This window comes from Nothobranchius furzeri, chromosome 12 (genome assembly GCF_043380555.1).
Source record: "Nothobranchius furzeri strain GRZ-AD chromosome 12, NfurGRZ-RIMD1, whole genome shotgun sequence".
Classification (NCBI taxonomy): Eukaryota; Metazoa; Chordata; class Actinopteri; order Cyprinodontiformes; family Nothobranchiidae; genus Nothobranchius; species Nothobranchius furzeri.
This window is the reverse complement of record NC_091752.1, coordinates 28,029,070-28,046,674: the sequence shown is the minus strand read 5'-3', so window position 1 is coordinate 28,046,674 and position 17,605 is coordinate 28,029,070. Positions and strand designations below refer to the sequence as shown.

Below are 17,605 nucleotides of genomic sequence, written 5' to 3'. Positions count from 1 at the left end.
ACTGGAAGTCACTGCTGAAACCTCTGGAGATGTCATGGGCCCATCAGTGAAACGCTGAGGAAGGAGAGCGCCCACTTGAGAATCCAGAGATTGAGTCCAAGCTGCATGTCTTTAAAACCGATCCAATTTTTAAAGATAGCTGATTTTTACATTCTAAACGACACCAAACCTATTTTCTTTTATTATTGTTTACAGTGTTATATGTTTCTCTTTATGGTTTTTCAGATAACCCCTTTATCCTCTCTGTGTAGTTTTCTATTAGCTTACCAATTACTACATTGTTGCATGTACTCAGGAAAATAAATAAAAAACATGTAATTTGTATATGTTTGTTTAAATTACTTATTTAAAGAAAACACCTGGAAATGTTTGTGTCATATTTGGTTTTATGCCCTGAATTAGAAACGAATAAAGTCAAACGTTCACAATAAGTAAAGTTGCTTCTGTTTCTCAGCTTTTTATCATCCTTCAGACCAAAATACACAAACATTTGGGTTTCACGTGCAATTGTGCAAAATTTAATTACAAAAATACCTGGATTCAGATATTTGGGAAATTTAATATTTTTACAATACTTTTTTATTTGTATTTACAATACCAGTATTCATAATTAGTAAATTATTATTGTAACATATTTAAATTAAAAATTTAGACACGTATTATGTATGAGTACATATTAAAGTTTCCATATCATGATATTTTAAAGTATACCATACAATATCACCGTGTAACGTGATGGATGGGGTTACACTCCTTAAATGATCAATAAGATGTGATATTCCATATAAATATGAATTATCAATGAGATTGGTCTTTGAATATTTGATTTAATTTCAACTTAGGATCTTTGGACTATTCAGGGAAACACACACTTCAAATTAATTCAGACAGTCAAGAACTTAGTTTATAAAACTAATTTATTACTATATTTCTAAACTAATGATTATACATGACAAATTATGAGGAATGATGGTTGGACAAGAATGAAATGATGGAATGTAAGCTTAGATGTATTGTAGCAAAACCTTATTAAGTATCAGAGATCTTGTGATGTCTGGGTTGTAAAATCAGCCCGACTGTATGGTTTAATAGGCTAAAGATTATTCATAAATACATCCGACACCAGTGTGCAGATCTACGATACCCTTGTGCGACTGCAGCTCTCGGTGGTCCGAATGAAATGCAGGCACAGTGGTGATGTCACTGGCTCCTGGAATCTCAAAGAGTCATAGATCCCTTTGAATTTAATTATCACTGGCCATAAGATGTTACCAGGGTCTGCTAAATAGACACTGCACGTCTGAGGTCTTGTAGCGTCTGAAGCTACTTTGCAAGTATTGCCAAGAGGCTTTGATCTTGAGTCAAGAGGATGGTTCCAAGTGCTTTGCTAACCCGGTTGGCCGAATCGGGAAGCGGCTGAGAACTGGCTAGTCCAGAGAGGGATCTAGCCTTTATTAACTAGTGTTTACACATTTAGACAAATCAGAAATTGACAAGTTTAAAGGTGTTACCCAAATACCTCAGAGATCCCTCCTTCACTCAGACACTTAGGGAGGTTATATTCTTAATGATAAACTTTATTCAAAAAGGATGGATAAGAAGTCCTGCATTTTCCGCAGCCTTGAGGACTCGTGATGTAATGCAGGATAAGTTAAGAATGTTGGCTCAAGTTCATAGACTTCATATCAGCACCATGGTGTCAGAGTGACCTGTATGAAGATGTTAAGTTTTGGTCATTTTGATTAAATACATGGCTATTTGGTACACTAAAACCGCTGGAACTATTGAGATGTCATTTATCTTAAATATGAGTTATTTTCATCAGCCAGAATTTATACCCGGAAACAAAATGCTTCATTTCAGTGAAACTCCGCCCACTACAACAAAACGTGCCACAACAGCGTCTTAGGTGAGTCACTTGCTGTGTTGGCCTTGGTAATCCAGTGGTCAAGGTGTCTGTCTCAGCCCTCTAACCACTGGACTACCAAGTCTGTTACACAACATCAGACGCCTAAGCCACATATTCTATGCTGGCCAGCTTCTGGGAGAGGAGCAGGGCCTGATGACGAAATGAGTTTCCATTGATGCTTTACAGGATTTTCAAAGTAAAACTCAAACTTTGCAGCTGAAACGGGGAAATACATGAATACAGAAAAACTTGGTTTGGATTTTTTTTCCATGAAGAAATAACATGACATGGTAAAAAGCTCCAAAAAGTGAAATTCCCATGATATGCCCCCTTAACCCTTTGATGCATGAATTATGAAATCTTCAACCATGATTTTTTTTTTTTTAAACAATGATTTATTAAGTTTTTAGAACAACACAAATAACTACAAATCAGCACAGCCAGATACAAATAAGAAAAGGAAAAACAAATACAGGTACATGAGTTACAAATATATATATGTCTGGGTCAAAATACGTACAGCGTTTCACATTTGAAGTCAAGCGAAAGTAACGGGGGGGGGGGGGGGGGATGCAGACATTAATCATGATGTTTAAAAGCAAAATGTGACCCCCCTTTATGTAATAACACAGCAAGGTCACGAGGTAAGTGATCAAGCAACGGCTGCCATGTCCTACAAAATGCATTACAATTGCCCTTTATGACGGCACTGAGGCGCTCCATTGGCATCACCTTAAACATTTCTCTGTACCATTGTGTAACAGTGGGAGGCTGTATCCGAATCCATTGAAACAATACACATCGCCTTGCTAAATGTAAAAGTTTACCTAACAAGAGCATCTGTACAGAAGACAGAGAGAGCCCTTCTATAGACAGACCCAGAACGAACAGCACAGGGTTCAGTGGGATCATTTGATGAAATATGGAGCGAAGCTCTATAGCAATATTTTCCCAAAATCTAAAAATTAAAGGACATTGCCATATGCAATGATAATATGTCCCCACACCCGTATTGCACTTTACACAAAGAGGAGAAATCTGAGGATGAATTTTATTTAGAAACTCTGGCGTTCGCTAGCCTGGCAAGCCAGACTAAATAAATGTATTATTTAGTCTGGCCATGCTCCATTGACGGCTCTCGGTTGCGGGGCGGGTTCTACCGTTGTCTTTCAAATGATCTCCGCATTCCACTGGACAATGAATGTAACATTCTCTTGTTTCACTGTGTTGCATCATCCCACCCACCAGGCATATAGAGTGCCCTGATTGGCCCACAAAGCGGATAAAGCTCTGTGATTTGTTCACTAAGCAGATAGAGCACTATGATTGGCCCACCATTATGGACCAATCACAGCTCTTTATGTGTTTGAAACCCCTCTAGAGAGTTGTGATTGGCTAGCCAGAGTCCTGGTAGGAGCTGCTGAGGTTCCAATGGAGCATGCCTAGACCATTCTTTGCAAAGCAAGAATTTGGTCTAGTTCACTAGGCTAGGCGTTCGCTGGAGTCTATGTAAAATTCTGTAATGGCTTTCCTGGAGTCTGTTACAGGAAAACAATTTCTTGGCAGATCTAAAAGTTTTGGACCATGCTTCTGTACTAAGCTGAACCTTGAAGTCGGTCTCCCACCGAACCCTGGCCTTATCAGTGGTCACAGAATTCAAAGACAATAATTTCCCATAACAAAGAGAGATAAATTTCTTTTTTGTGATTATTTCCTCATTAAATTTAAGAAGAAAGCTTTCAATAGGATTTAAAACTGGCTGATTGGCTGGAAATTTAAGGGAATTTACAAAATGTCTTACTTGTAGGAACCCAAAAAAGTGTTTATGTGGTAAATTATACTTAATTTGAATTTGATTAAAGGCCATAAAACTACCCCTATCAAACAGATCGCAAATAAATCTTATATTTTTAGAGTGCCAAACATCAAATATACTAATGCCAATACCTGGGGGGAAAGCTTTATTCCTAATTAGAGGCTGCAGTGCACTAGAAAAACCTCTTCTTCCGACGTGGGCAGCAATATTATGCCAAACCTTAAGTGTAGACATCAAAATAAAATTATTTCTGACACCAAGAGGAAGGTCAGCCAGATCAATAGATAAGAGACTAAGAGGCGATAGAGGGTCACAGCACCAAGTATCCACTAGTGGCTCATCTGGGTACAAAAAGGAGTGTAACCACCCTGAAATTATTTGTGCATGGCAAGCCCAGTAATAATATAAGAAGTTAGGAAGTGCCTGCCCCCCCTCATCTGTAGGTAGTTGTAAAATCTGTATCTTAAGTCTAGATTTCTTCCCATGCCATATAAATTTAGAAAGATATCCCTCAATCTCTGAGAATGTTTTCCTGTTGATCCTGAGAGGCAACATTTGTATGGGATATAATATTCTGGGTAAAACATTCATTTTGATTAAACTTATTCTACCCATCCAAGACAGGGGGAGATCAAACCACCTATTGAGGTCATTTTTAATTGAAGCCACAATAGGCTTAAAGTTCAACTTGCACAGCTCAGTTGTATCTGCGGACACCCTGATACCTAAATATGTAAAACCTGTGGTTGACCACCTGAAAGGAAAATTAGGAGGAATGTCCCACCTCCCCCCATCACCCAGTGGCAAAGCTTCAGATTTATCATAATTTATTTTGTACCCTGAAAAAAGGCCAAATTGATTAATGATATGTGTCAGTGCAGGAATAGAGATTTCTGGCTTAGTGAGAAAGAGCAACACGTCATCCGCGTAAAGGGAAATTCTGTATTCAGTATTTAACAAGGTTACCCCACAGATCTTAGGGTCAATTCTTACAGCCTCTGCCAGCGGCTCCAATGCTAGTGCAAACAGCAAGGGAGAAAGGGGGCATCCCTGACGCGTTCCTCTACCCAGTGGGAAAGCATCTGAAACCGAGCCGTTAACCAGTACCCTTGCGGCTGGGGCCTCATACAACAGTTTGACCCACTTGACAAACTCAGATCCCAACCCAAATCTTTCCAAAACATCAAATAGATACTCCCATTCCACCCGATCAAATGCTTTTTCAGCATCCAATGAAATTGCAAGAGCCCTATAGTTAGTGTTCTGAGAGAACTGCACAATATTTATGAGTCGACGTACATTGGAGCGGGAGTATCTATTTTTGACAAAACCCGTTTGGTCAGGCTTTATCAGAACTGGCAGAACCTCCTCCAATCGTCTAGATAAAATTTTGGACCAAATCTTGCAATCTACACCGAGTAAACTTATAGGTCTGTAAGATGTACACAGATCTGCAGGTTTATCCTTCTTTAAAATCAGGGATATATGGGCAAGGTTTAAGGTGGGTGGGAGTGTGCCCCTTTCAAGAGATTCTATATACATGTTCAATAAAGGACCCACCATGTGTTTGGCCATTTTTTTTATAAAACTCTGGCCCAAACCCATCAGGGCCTGGAGCTTTTCCACTCTGTAAGGATTTGATTGCATCTAAAACCTCCTGCGTCCTAATAGGACTGCAAAGATCTAATCGACTTTCCTCTGATAGTACAGGAAGATTAACTTTATCAAGAAACGGTTTCCTAACGTCTGTAGTATTTTGACACTCAGGTGAATATAAGTCCTGATAGAACTCTTTCATTATTTTGCTGATGTACTTAGTCTCAAATTGTAAAACACCATTCTTATCTTTTAGAGAGGGTATTGCATAAGAGCCCTTTTTCCCCTGGGCAAGTCGGGCAAGTAAGCGTCCAGGTTTGTTGCCCGATTCAAATAATCTATGCTTTGCATAAAACATTGCAGTTTCTGCTTTCTGAGTTAGTAGTTGGTCCAGGGCTGATCTAACTGCATCCAATTTTTTAAGCACAGAAACAGACGAGGATTTCTTAAACTCTCTCTCCAAATTAGTAATATCGCGTTCAAGTACTAATTGTTTGGCTAAGTTGCTCTTCTTTTTCGCTGAGGTGAAAGAGATAATAGAGCCCCTGAGAAATGCCTTACCTGCCTCCCATAGAGTAGAAGCACTAACCCCTGGTGAGTCATTTGTAGAGAGAAAAAGTTCCCACTGATCTTCTAAGTATTTAACAAATTCAGGGTCACTAAGGAGAGCTGGATTTAGCCGCCAGTGTCTAGACAAAGGATCATAATAAGGTGGTAAGAACTCTATTGAGACTGATGAGTGGTCTGAGAGAGTGCATGTGTTGATCAAACAACCCCGAGTTCTGTCAAGGGCAGATCTAGAAACAAACATGTAATCAATTCTGGAAAAAGAAAAATGGGGGCGTGAGTAAAATGTAAAGTCCTTCACATGCGGATTACAAACTCTCCAGGCATCAAAAAGACCAAGATCTGAGCAGACGTCCATTGTAGCCTTTGCCATCTTTGAAGGCGGTTGACATTTTGGTGGATTATAATCAGTTTCAGGATTCAAACCGCAGTTGAAATCCCCACCAATTATTACGTGACTTGGACACACAGAGGAAGTTTTCGCCAGAAAGTTTGAGTAAAACGATCTATCAAAAGTATTTGGTGCATAAACACTTCCCAATAGAATTTGTTCCCCATATAACAGCCCAGTTATCAGAATAAATCGTCCGTCCGGATCCCTTACAATAGCATTTAGAGTGAACGGTAGATTTTTATGGATCAATATTGCAACCCCTCTACTTTTAGAGTTGAAAGAAGAAAAATAAATTTGTCCCACCCAATCACGCTTGAGTTTTAAGTGTTCAGAAGCTGTGAGGTGGGTCTCTTGCAGTAATGCAATCTGCACTCTATCTTTTTTGAGTGAGGAAACTATTTTGCGTCTCTTAATAACATGGTTAATTCCCTTGACATTGAGAGTCATAATTTTAATGTTACTCACTGTATAAGATGTCAGTCATTGGACAAAAATCGTCAACCCAAAGCAAACAGAAATAACCATCATAATAAACACACTGTAAAAGATTTAACCCATGACCTGGACTGGCCGTGCTGACATGAACAAAACCATCGAAAACGAATGGCAAGGAAACCTTCACACACACAACAAATTGCATACGAATATAAGAATTAGGATAGACGTCAAAATATCACAAAACAAACACACACACACACACACACACACACACACACACACACACACACAAAAGGAAATCAAGAACGAAAGAGCCACCCACTGGGTGGTATTACAAGACCAGTGTAGCCAAAAGAAGTTTCACTCCACGGGGGGAAAAACAAAACAGAACCCCACCCCCGCTTCCCAAACCTGAATAAGATCAGGTTACTGTCAGTTGTGGAAAAAAAAAAAAAAGAGAAAAACTGAAGACTGAGTAAACAATTAATACTTTATACTAGATATTGGCCCTAAAGCCATTTTAGGAACAAAAGACGAACAAACCTCTATTTTCCCTTTAAACTGTCTCTCTTCCCTCAGGCTGCATTAAACATATTGGACTTACGCATCCTGCGGCATGCTGAATCCATGCCATGTTCCAAGTTAAATCCAACAGTGCCACAGTTTGTACAGGACAAGTATCAGTTGTCTTTTAATCCAGTGCATTGATGAAACTTTGTGCATCTTTAGGCGAATCAAACTTATGCTCAGTGCCATTATGATTCAACACGAGCGTCGCTGGGTAGCGCATTCTAAAGCGAATGCCCTTGTCAATCAACGCACGACAAGAAGCATTAAATCCCCGTCGTTTCTCACGGATCGCGTAGGAAAAGTCCTGGTGTATAAAGATCCGCTGTCCCTCGTAGTGAAGTTCTGGCGCCGCTCTCGCTGCTGCCATGATCCGCTGTTTGTCTCTGGAATTATGGAGCTTAATAATCACCGGCCTGGGGCGAGTACCCCGCGGGCCGAGGCCCCGGTGTGCACTATCAATTTTAATGCGGGCTTTACCCGTGGAGCTGTTGCCCAGTCCAAGCGTAGCAGGTAGCCAGGTTTCAAAAAACTGAGCAGGACTCTCACCCTCCGCGCCTTCTTTCAGATTAATAATGCGGATGTTGTCGTGCCTGCTGCGGTTCTCTAAGTCATCCAAGCTTTTTGCCATGATCTTAATCTTCCCCTCAGCTTCAACCAGTCTTCCCGCGAGGTCATTCACCCCATCTTCCACATCAGAGATTCTCTGCTCTGCCTCCGTGACGCGCTTGGAGACACTTTCCAGCGAGCACGAAATTTTCTCCAGCGTCCCGGACAGTGTAGACCGTTTTTGATCAATTACCTCACTGATGCTTTTAGTCACCTCACGGATGAGAGCTGCGGTGTCCACCGGGGGCGAGGGCTGGTCGCCCATTGCTACTAGCATGTCCGTTTGGCTAGCACTGTTGTTCATCATGGCGGCCGTCGTCTTTCGAGTCTGTATCTTCGTCTGTTTCGACATTACTTGTCATCCAAAAAGCGTAATTATGGCTGTTGCGTATTCCTATAACTCTCAGTCAATATTTTAGATAAAAATATAGACAGTATCGCGCATAACACTGTAAAAAATACAGGTGGGAGCGGGAGCACAGTGAAAACACGTCTTCTAGCCAACCATCTTCACCGGCCGTCCAACCATGATTTTTTAAACATTTTTTTTCTTTCATCTTTAGGTGTGAATGAAACAAATTTCAACAAATATTGTTTGTAACATTTAATAATTTACAGATAATTTATTACATGTCCACCTCAGTGGACAGTGTGCATTCTGAACATGAAATATGTTGGCTTGACTTACTGAAGTCCAAATGGAGGGGATCAAATGCAATAAAGTCTTCAACAGCTGTGCATAATAGCAAAAAAAAAAAATAAATAATAATAATAAAAAACTATTTTGAGTACCTGTCCACTGTAGTGACCATTATGCATCAAATGGTTAAATATGCATTCATAAATGATACGTTACAACATATGGTTAAACTGTGATTATAATATAAATATATTTGATCATGTATAAATACATTTCTATATTTATAATGTATTACTAATTTAAAGTTTCTGTGATGAAATATTTTTTCGATATTGTCTGCTAACCTTAAAAATAACCACAAGACAGCGAAGGCTTCGGTTCCTTCTTTTTAATGTGTTAACCTGTCATCTCGTAAATCTGTTACATTTCTGAAACAAAATATAGGCAATTATACAGTATGTAAAACAAACCCATTTTAATTTACATTATTTACACTTTAGAACGCCTGCATGGCATGGTGAAAACAAAACAAAAAAGATAAAAGTGATGTAATAGCAACAAGAGAGATACCACCAGCTGTGTTTTTACACATGATCAGGAGGAGACGTGGCTCAAAAAGAACTTTGAAGTATTTAACACTGATCTCCACGGACACGTGAGCTAATCCCAACACAACGATCCAGAAAACTCACACACCCAGTACCCTAAACACCCTAAAAGTGGCTTATTTGACTCAGGTTAAGATTACGATGCAGAACATGAAAATTCCAGCAAAGCGGTGTGGTGTCAGTACCGGCTTCCAGCACTTTAGAGAAGGAGCAGCACATGTAATCATAAACTGTAAATAAAAATCAGTCGATGATGGCGTAAAAGGTTTATTTCAGCCATGTGAAGGAGAGTAAGATGTTTAACTGAGAACTTTTTAAAGGTTAAAACTTAAAATCAGTTTAAAGCAACTAAAAATAATGGGAAAAAAAATATTTGAGAGGAAATCTCCATTTATACATAACTGAATATTTCATAGTATTTTAAATATTTGAGGTGTGTTACAGGAAGATAAATCTATGGCCTTAAAGATATTTTATTACGTAAAAAAGAAAGAAAAATTTTAATAGAAAATGAGCCCAAAAATAAAGAGATGCTAATTTATGATTATTACTTTTGTTTCATTCGCAGAAAATTATTAAAATCAAAGAAATTCTGCTGAAAAATAGAGATTGTGTCATTTATTTTCTTATTATTCATTTATTTGCTCTTAATGTTACTCCAATCTGTATTTATGGACAAGATTTATAGTTTGTTTTTTATTTATTAGATTTAGAAAAATTAAGACTATAATCTATTTTAGGAGAAGAACCCGATAGCACCACTAGGTGGTGCTGATGTTCCTGAATAATGGTAGATTTAAATTGGATGAAGTAGATTTTTCTGAATGTTTCACCTCACTGGCATTGTTATTCCAGCTCACGCGTGTTTAAAGAAAAGAAGAATTTCAAATATAAACATTTCTCGTCTGGGAGATGTTGTTTTTTTAAGCTTTGGAGACGTTATCTCAGCTAATCTTGTGTCATCGGTCCTCGGAAGTGACTCGTAGAGTCACAGCTAGTGAGGATGGGTAGTGTACAGTCACAGCCACGCTCCTGCATATATATATACACATATACATATATATATATATATACATATACATATATATATACATACATATATATGTCAATGCTCTAAACGTACATGCAGATAAATCTGATCTCTTTTACAGAAATCAGTCTTCCCAGCAAAGATGGCGGATGATGCAAACTTTCCCAATTATTATCTGAGTAAATAAAAGTGCTAGAAATGACACAGAAATAATAAGCTAAGCTACAGTTTGGCTTTTGACTGAGTGCAAGTTTAAAGTAGAACATCAAAAACAGTTTGGTACTAGATAAAATCCATTTCTAATAGCTGACAGTAAAACTTTAAAATAAGTCATGGCATTTTTTAAAACTTGCACAAAAAAACAAACATGTTTAATAAAAGAAAACATTTAGTTCTTGACTTGTTTTTACTTAAATTCACTGTTTAATTAGCTAACTCTATTATTTCTGCGTAGATCCAACTCTTTCTAATTTTTCCATTTCTGCTGTTGGTCCAGTAAAGTAGTGTCAGCCGGGTCGAGACCAGATCTGTACAGAATGCACTTTTAAGTGCGTACTCGACGTCTACATGCACATGCGCACACACACTCACACACATGGTCATAAACTGTGCATACACACATGGTCATATATTATAATGGCATCACATTTGTTTATGAAATACATTTCTCTCTGTGCAAATTTTAAACACCAGTGGTTTAATACAAATAAAAAAAGCATTAAAACAAAAAATCTGTTTAAAACATTAAAAAAAGAAGAAAAAAAAGATTTAAAAAGAACTCCGCCGGTCTGCAGGTTGATGTGAAAACGAGCAGGAAGAGAGGATGCATGCGGGATGAAAACAACTTCCTGTTTTACTGTCCCAGTCCTCCTTTACACCCGTTCTGTCTCCACGGCTTTACAGAGCAAATATAACACACCTATCTACACCATTGGATGTTTTAGTGTTTGTCTCTGTCAGGAAAAAATACATTCATATTTACAAAAATTAAATAGAGGCTGATTAAGCACTTGTGTGGTGTAGTGATGGGTTCGGGAACTGAATGGCAGCAAAAAGTGGCAACGATTGTTAGTAATTTTTTTGTTCTTTTTAAAAGAAATAAACAACAGCTCAGAACAGCCACCCTGGTTATTAGTTACATCATGCCACAATAAATAAAGGGAAGTTTTGAAAAACAAAACAGGAAGAGAATACAAAGGAAGGGTGGGGTTTTCTTGCATGATGCCCCTTCTGTGAAGCTTTAGCACAAGAAGCAGTAGTATTATATCTAGAGTTATTATAGTGTTGACTAGATCGACTTGCTCTATGCTTTTTACCCCGCGAGTACAGTCTACATGAGGAGGTGGGAAGGTATCTGGAAAGGTTTAGTTTCTCTTTTGTCACAAACTAACACAAGCCAGCCTGTTCTAACACAACTCACAGGTTACCAACACACATCCAGGTGGAACTCCAAGAGTGAACTATATCTGCACCTGCAAACTCCTCGCTCATCTCTGGGTGATGCCAGCAGACTGGGCGGGGGTGGGTGAAGGTGAGGGGATGGAAGAGTCCCTTGTCTGCATTAGTGTTGAGGTGTCTATTTGACGGTGGCGAAGTGGGATTCAGTAGCTGTTCTCATGTCCCGCCAGGATGTAGAGGTTGCTGTTGGCTGTAGGGTTGTCCGTCGGCCGGCTTTCCAGCACCACCACTCTGCAAACACACACACACAAAAGCACAGACACAAAAAGGTCCGGTTTAGTTTAGATTTTCAGAAAGTTTTTGGTTTTCAGGTAAAAAAAATAATCAAGAAGAAATAAAGGATTTATTCCAATATTTGCAACAACCAGAAACCCAAAAAGGATTAATTCAAAGCATGTTACACCTCGTTATTGAGAGGAGGAGGAGGGGCACCATAGAGCATGTTTTGTTTCCACCAAGAAGAACTATAGAAAAACTCAAACATTCCCAGTTCCTCCCATACAGCAGGGGTATTTTAATTCCGGGCCTTGACGGCCGGTATCCAGCATGTTTTAGTGGTTTCTCTGGTCCCACGCACTTGAAGTAATGGTTGAATCACCTGTGCAGCAGCTCATCAGGCTCTGCAGAAACCTGTTAATCACCTACTAATTGAAATCAAGTGTGGTGAAGCAGGGTTAAAACCTGGATAACGGCCCTCGAGGCCCGGAATTGAAAAGCCCTGCCATACAGAGACCCAGGAGACCCAAATCCTCCAGTAAATCCAGAAACAGTTTTCCTGAATCCCGACAGAAAGACGCAGGTTTTCAGTGGTCTGTGTCCAGCGAGTGGCGACTGTACCTGGGCAGTTTGAGACCACATTTGTCCCCAGCCTCTGGATGTCTACGATCAGCACGTCTTCAGTCATAACACATCAGAGAGGAAGTTAACGGCGTGCCTGGCTGATGTTTTCACACATGCACTCTAGTCCTAAAAACCTTCTAAGATGTTCTGATTGAACCTTTAGCACCTAACTCTGCCGATTTGTTTTGCTGTTGTTACAATCAGATCAATGTGGCACAAAAAACAAACAAACATCTGAAACGAACTTCATTGTTTGTTTTGAATGACAATGTGAAGAAAACATATTTTACTTGTGTTACAGCACTTAGCTGTCTGACTCGTGAGGAAAAACGCCTCTCACCTGTCTGACCCCAGTAGTCTGAAGATGCGTGTGTTGTCAGAGATCTCCTGAGTGATCTGAGAGAACATCACAGGTTACAGAAATCATCAACTCACGTCAGCTCAAACAACGGAAGAAGATTACATGTTTTCCACACATACTGCTTTCTAACTAAACAATTTAAAGCGACTATTGTGATGGCCAACACTTTAAAGAAGACACAGGGACACGCAGAAGCACCGATGGGCGTTCTAACCTCATTGGTCTTGAAACTTCGTCCCTGCATGCCGTGTCTCCAAAAGGCCAGGACACTGTCCTGAAGACAAACTACCAGACAAAGAAACAATATTTAAGTCCTCTCAATAATAAAGTTTGGTTTAGTTCTATATTTTTAAGACTGGGTTTGTTCTCCCTCACCTATCCCTTCGATCTGGAAGTTGAAGGTGAGCTCGGCTGATAACTTCCTGCTGGACTTAAGTCGACCTTGGAGATTCACTATTTTTATACATCCTGTGGAAAAAAGATAAAGGGATGAGGAAACAGATGAGGAAAAACAGCGGATAAAGGGATTACACAAATGGCATTTTCCTACAAATATCAGCAAGAGTTTAAATATTGCTCTTACTGTCGAGACAGACTAGAATGGTGTCTCTCTCCAGCTGCGTGACGTGGATCACACACGTCTGCGGTGCGTCTGTGGAGGGAAAACCAAAATTAACCTGACGCGTCTAGTGAGGCTTTAACCCAACAGGACCAGCCGCTCGGTTCTGACCTGTTTCTGTGAACCAAGAGGAGGTAGCGTTGGGGTTGACGGTGCAGAACCGCACCACTTGGCTGAGTTCGGATCCTTTGCTGACCGCTACACAGATCAGCGGGTAGGTGTGCTCCGGGACCACCAGCATCTCAAAGACTTCCAGAGGAAATGGCAACGGGAAATCGATGGTCTGCGGCGGATATAAGTGAGGAAAAATAAGTACTTTGTAGATAGTTTTGGAATTTAAAGTGTTTACGTAAAAACCAAACAAACATAAGTCAGTTTAATGAATAAATAAATGTTTTTTTTTTTTTTTTTTGTTTAACAAAAGTCAGTTCCACATGAGACCCTGGGTGGGAAGCAGGACTGACCTTAATGAGCATAAACCTCTGCATGGACTCCACCCACTCCAGCAGCATGACACTAGACTGAAAGGCTCCACACAGGTATTTATGGCCTGTGTAGGGGTTACGCACTGCCAGGAAAAAATACAGATGCTGTTTATGCAACGCTCCCCAAATAAAGATTTTTCTCTGCAGATTTTTAAAATCAGACTTTTACTAAGCCTCTGATAATCATCGCAACTGATATCAGTCAGAACGACTGCTAGACAGAAAATAGATGAGGGTGTCTTTTACAGAAACTCACCAACGCAACACTTTTGGCACCCTTTAGTGTCCGGAATCTTATTGGAAACAGCAAACTTCCTGTAACAACAAACACCAAATTAGGCTCACAGTGCATAAGTCAAAGCTGGTGTTTTGACTAAATTTCGATGACAAATCTCATAAAACAAGAGGAAATATTCCAAATGAAAAACTAGTTTAAACATATGACTTTTTATATCAAGTTATAATAGCTCTAGTGTTTATACAGAACTAGTTCATGAAGTTCTTTGCACTAAATCCGTCTCACATAAATTGGTATCAGCTGTTTTATTCTCAACAGTTTCAGTACCTTCCAGAATGAGTCATTTCAGCGCTTCCTGGAGTCGGCCACACCCACCCCCACTCAGGCCACTATTGACCCTTTGCACGTGATGTCACGCCACTCATTGGACTGCTCCACTCGCCATGATGGACGGCAAAAAGACCGTTTACACACGTTGAAACTCTGGTGAAGCTAGTCAAAACAAGCCCGTTTGTAGCCTTTGATCGCTTTTATTTAGTTGGTTTCACAGTAAAATGGTAACAACTTGCTACGTGGCTGGCTGCACTAACAGACAAGGATGTAAAGTAAACTCGTTTTTCAAATCCCCCCCCAAATAATGGTGATCGAGACTGAGGACAGAGATGAACTGCAGCGATCAATCAAACGAACTAGCAGCCCTCAGGTTTACAGCAGACGTGTTTTTACCAGGTAAGGTTAACGTTTATTATTTCACGACGAAGACAGGGACAAATGTGATGCGTTCTTCTGATGGATGGATATTTCACCATGGAGGACGCGCGGCACCGTCCACTGTAGTGAAATGCGAGATAATTAATTACATTATTGCTCCAACGTATGATTACGTGTTAAAATTACGCAATTTAGTACGAGCGTCACCGTTAAGAGAGATCTTGTCATCCCGGTGTGAGAGCAGCAGCTGAACACGCGGTGACACCACCAGCAACAAAAACTAGTAGGGATCCGGACATTTTTTAAATCAGCTTCGGTGTTAAGTGAAATGCTGTTTATAACATAATGTTATAAATCCAGTCGGGTAAATGTAGGCAAAGTAGGCAGCTTGTTTACATCAGTGAACAGCTGCAGAGAGAACTTAAGCTAACGTTCGTAAGCTAGTTAATAACAGTTAACTTTTGTAAATACCGCTCTCTATGAGCCCCATCTAGGTGCGCTACTTCCGATAACTGAACATGCGTTTGAACTAGTAGAGGGAATGCTAAAGATCGCAAAAATCCATTTCAGGCTCTACTTTTCCCTTTGTTTAGTACTCGTGCTGCTCACTGTTTACATGCTTTTGCCGTCCAGTATGGCAGACCCACGTGATTAGGTGACGTAGGTGCAAAGGGTCAATAAGCCGAGAAGCTGATATCAGGGAGAGACTGCTCCTCCAGCATGAGCGTGCACATGAGAGGTGGTTCTTTGCTAATTTCCCCAACTGTGACATCACAAATGGGGACTTTTTGTAAAACTGCTTGTTTTAGATGCATAATTCCTAAAACCAAACACTGACAGAAAACAGCCGGAAAATGTTTTCGTATCTGGCATGTTTATAGAGGCGGAAGAGGCCCACACGGCAGCACAAAAGGATGCAAAACTCAAATTCAAAATTAATTTTAGTAATCCTAGAGGGGAATTATGTAAAAGGTGAGCTTTGCATAATGTGTCCACTTTAAAGGGAGACTAGGCAGTTTTGGCTTGCTTTTAGCACCACCTAGTGTCCAGAACCAAAACCTACATCTATCTCCTTGCTGTGTGTTTGTCTTTTTAACACCTTAACCTAACAGCTGAAACATCTCCGAACCTTCCTTGATGCCTACAGAAGTGATTCATCACAAAATTAAACAAATCAGCTGTGTTCATGATCTAAAACATGCAGGAAACGTGCTGGAAGCAGACTGCAGCATCAGGTATGTAATGGGCCATTCCTATCTGTACCGGGTCGGCCCGGGCCGGGTAGCCCCAGTTGGCCCCAGCCTGGCCCGGTTGATTCCACACATCCTTGTCTTAAGTCCATGTGGGCTGATTCTACCCACCAATCAGAGGCTTGCTCTAATGGAAGGTGTGAATTTGCTGTCAGCAGTGGGTGTGTTGGCCCTGGTCGGCCTGGAGCAGACCCCCTCGAGAAGAGGGCTGAGAATGAGCCTTGGTTGGCCCAGAAAAATACCAGGCCACCCAGATATGTAAACAACGTACGCTACCCGGCCCGGGCCGACCCGGTACAGGTGGGAATGGCCCTTTAGGTCCATTTTTTTCCAAGTCCCAAGAGACCGGACCGGCAACTCTGAAGTTGCAAGAGGAATATTCTGGCTACAGGGGGCGATAGGGGCTGAGTGGCCCTTCGTTAACCCTGTAAAGGGTCATTTCAGCACATACCGGCTCAAGAAAATGATTTTAAAATATGAAAAGGTTGTAAAATATCCCATTGAAAGAAAAAAATGTTTGAAAATAACTGACAGCTTTGATTCCTAGTTGTTACCTTGGAATTATCTTATCAGGCAGCTTGTGTGTGGGAATGGCTACCGGTAGCTTCTGTAACTGTCGAGCCTGTTCAAAGAGACCACTCAGACTGTGGGAGTACAGCTGGGAGGCTTTTCCTGCAACAGATCAGAGTTTAAAAGCAGAAAGATGTCTGTCACATTTATTCCATCTATAGTAAAGAGCTATTTCAAGTAGAGGAAAGCTGAAAAGTCACGGAATTATTTAAACTCACGACTCACCAGATATAGAAAGAAGACAGTTGTTCATGACATAGAGCCACGTACATCTCCGAGGAAAGAGCTACAGGCAGATGCAGAAAAATACATGATGTAAACATGACTTAAACAACGGTTTAACCCCAACCCTATTAGTTTTTGTCAAAAGAGCAGAACTACGATCTTTAAATCGCACCTGTTCCATCGTCGTCTCATGAAGCTCATTCAGGTTTAGTGTGTAGATTCCTTCTTCAGCTCCAAATATCAAATACTGATCTGAAACAACGGAAGATCTGACCTTTTTACTAAAAGCAAAACAGCAGTTATATATACACGTACATATAGAAACAGGGCAGTTTGGGTCCAAGTCTACACTGATCATTCGGTGTAACATCTGGTTTCCTACCTCTGGTGTCGGGGTTGATCCAGGAAGTGGCACAGTGGACCTTTAGTGGACAGCCGTTGAAGACCTTGGAAAAACAGGCACCCATCTGCAGACAGGTCAGAACATGAGATGTGAGGGATTAGGATTTAATTCCTGAAAAAACATGCAACCTAAACTACAACTGAAGGCAAAAAAAGGTTTTAAAAGTGAGAAAATGATCCTGAGTATCATTGATCCCATGTTTACAGTTAGCAAAACTGATCCTTACATGGACTTTGGGGGTCGGAGGGAGACCGTTGCTCATGGGCTTCTA

At 40.4% G+C, this 17,605-nt stretch overlaps 1 protein-coding gene across 8 annotated transcripts in view; it reads right to left on the bottom strand.

The window, feature by feature from the left end:
• Positions 1-11,546: 11,546 nt before the first annotated feature.
• The window catches only part of LOC107375798 (mitogen-activated protein kinase kinase kinase kinase 3), a 56,782-nt gene continuing 50,723 nt past the window's right edge, over positions 11,547-17,605 (bottom strand). For 6 of the 8 annotated variants that reach the window (XM_054750258.2, XM_054750263.2, XM_054750261.2 and 3 more), the window contains 14 exons: positions 17,561-17,602; positions 17,314-17,398; positions 17,104-17,183; positions 16,932-16,992; positions 16,691-16,808; positions 14,194-14,252; positions 13,917-14,020; positions 13,564-13,735; positions 13,417-13,485; positions 13,209-13,301; positions 13,048-13,118; positions 12,813-12,868; positions 12,470-12,526; positions 11,547-11,863 (listed from right to left, as the gene is read on the bottom strand). In XM_054750258.2, the coding sequence (XP_054606233.2) occupies positions 11,776-11,863; positions 12,470-12,526; positions 12,813-12,868; positions 13,048-13,118; positions 13,209-13,301; positions 13,417-13,485; positions 13,564-13,735; positions 13,917-14,020; positions 14,194-14,252; positions 16,691-16,808; positions 16,932-16,992; positions 17,104-17,183; positions 17,314-17,398; positions 17,561-17,602 (1,155 nt within the window). In that variant the 3' untranslated portion in view covers positions 11,547-11,775. The remainder of the gene's footprint in view (positions 11,864-12,469; positions 12,527-12,812; positions 12,869-13,047; positions 13,119-13,208; positions 13,302-13,416; positions 13,486-13,563; positions 13,736-13,916; positions 14,021-14,193; positions 14,253-16,690; positions 16,809-16,931; positions 16,993-17,103; positions 17,184-17,313; positions 17,399-17,560; positions 17,603-17,605) is intronic. The other 2 variants (XM_054750259.2, XM_054750264.2) reach the window with 1 other exon arrangement.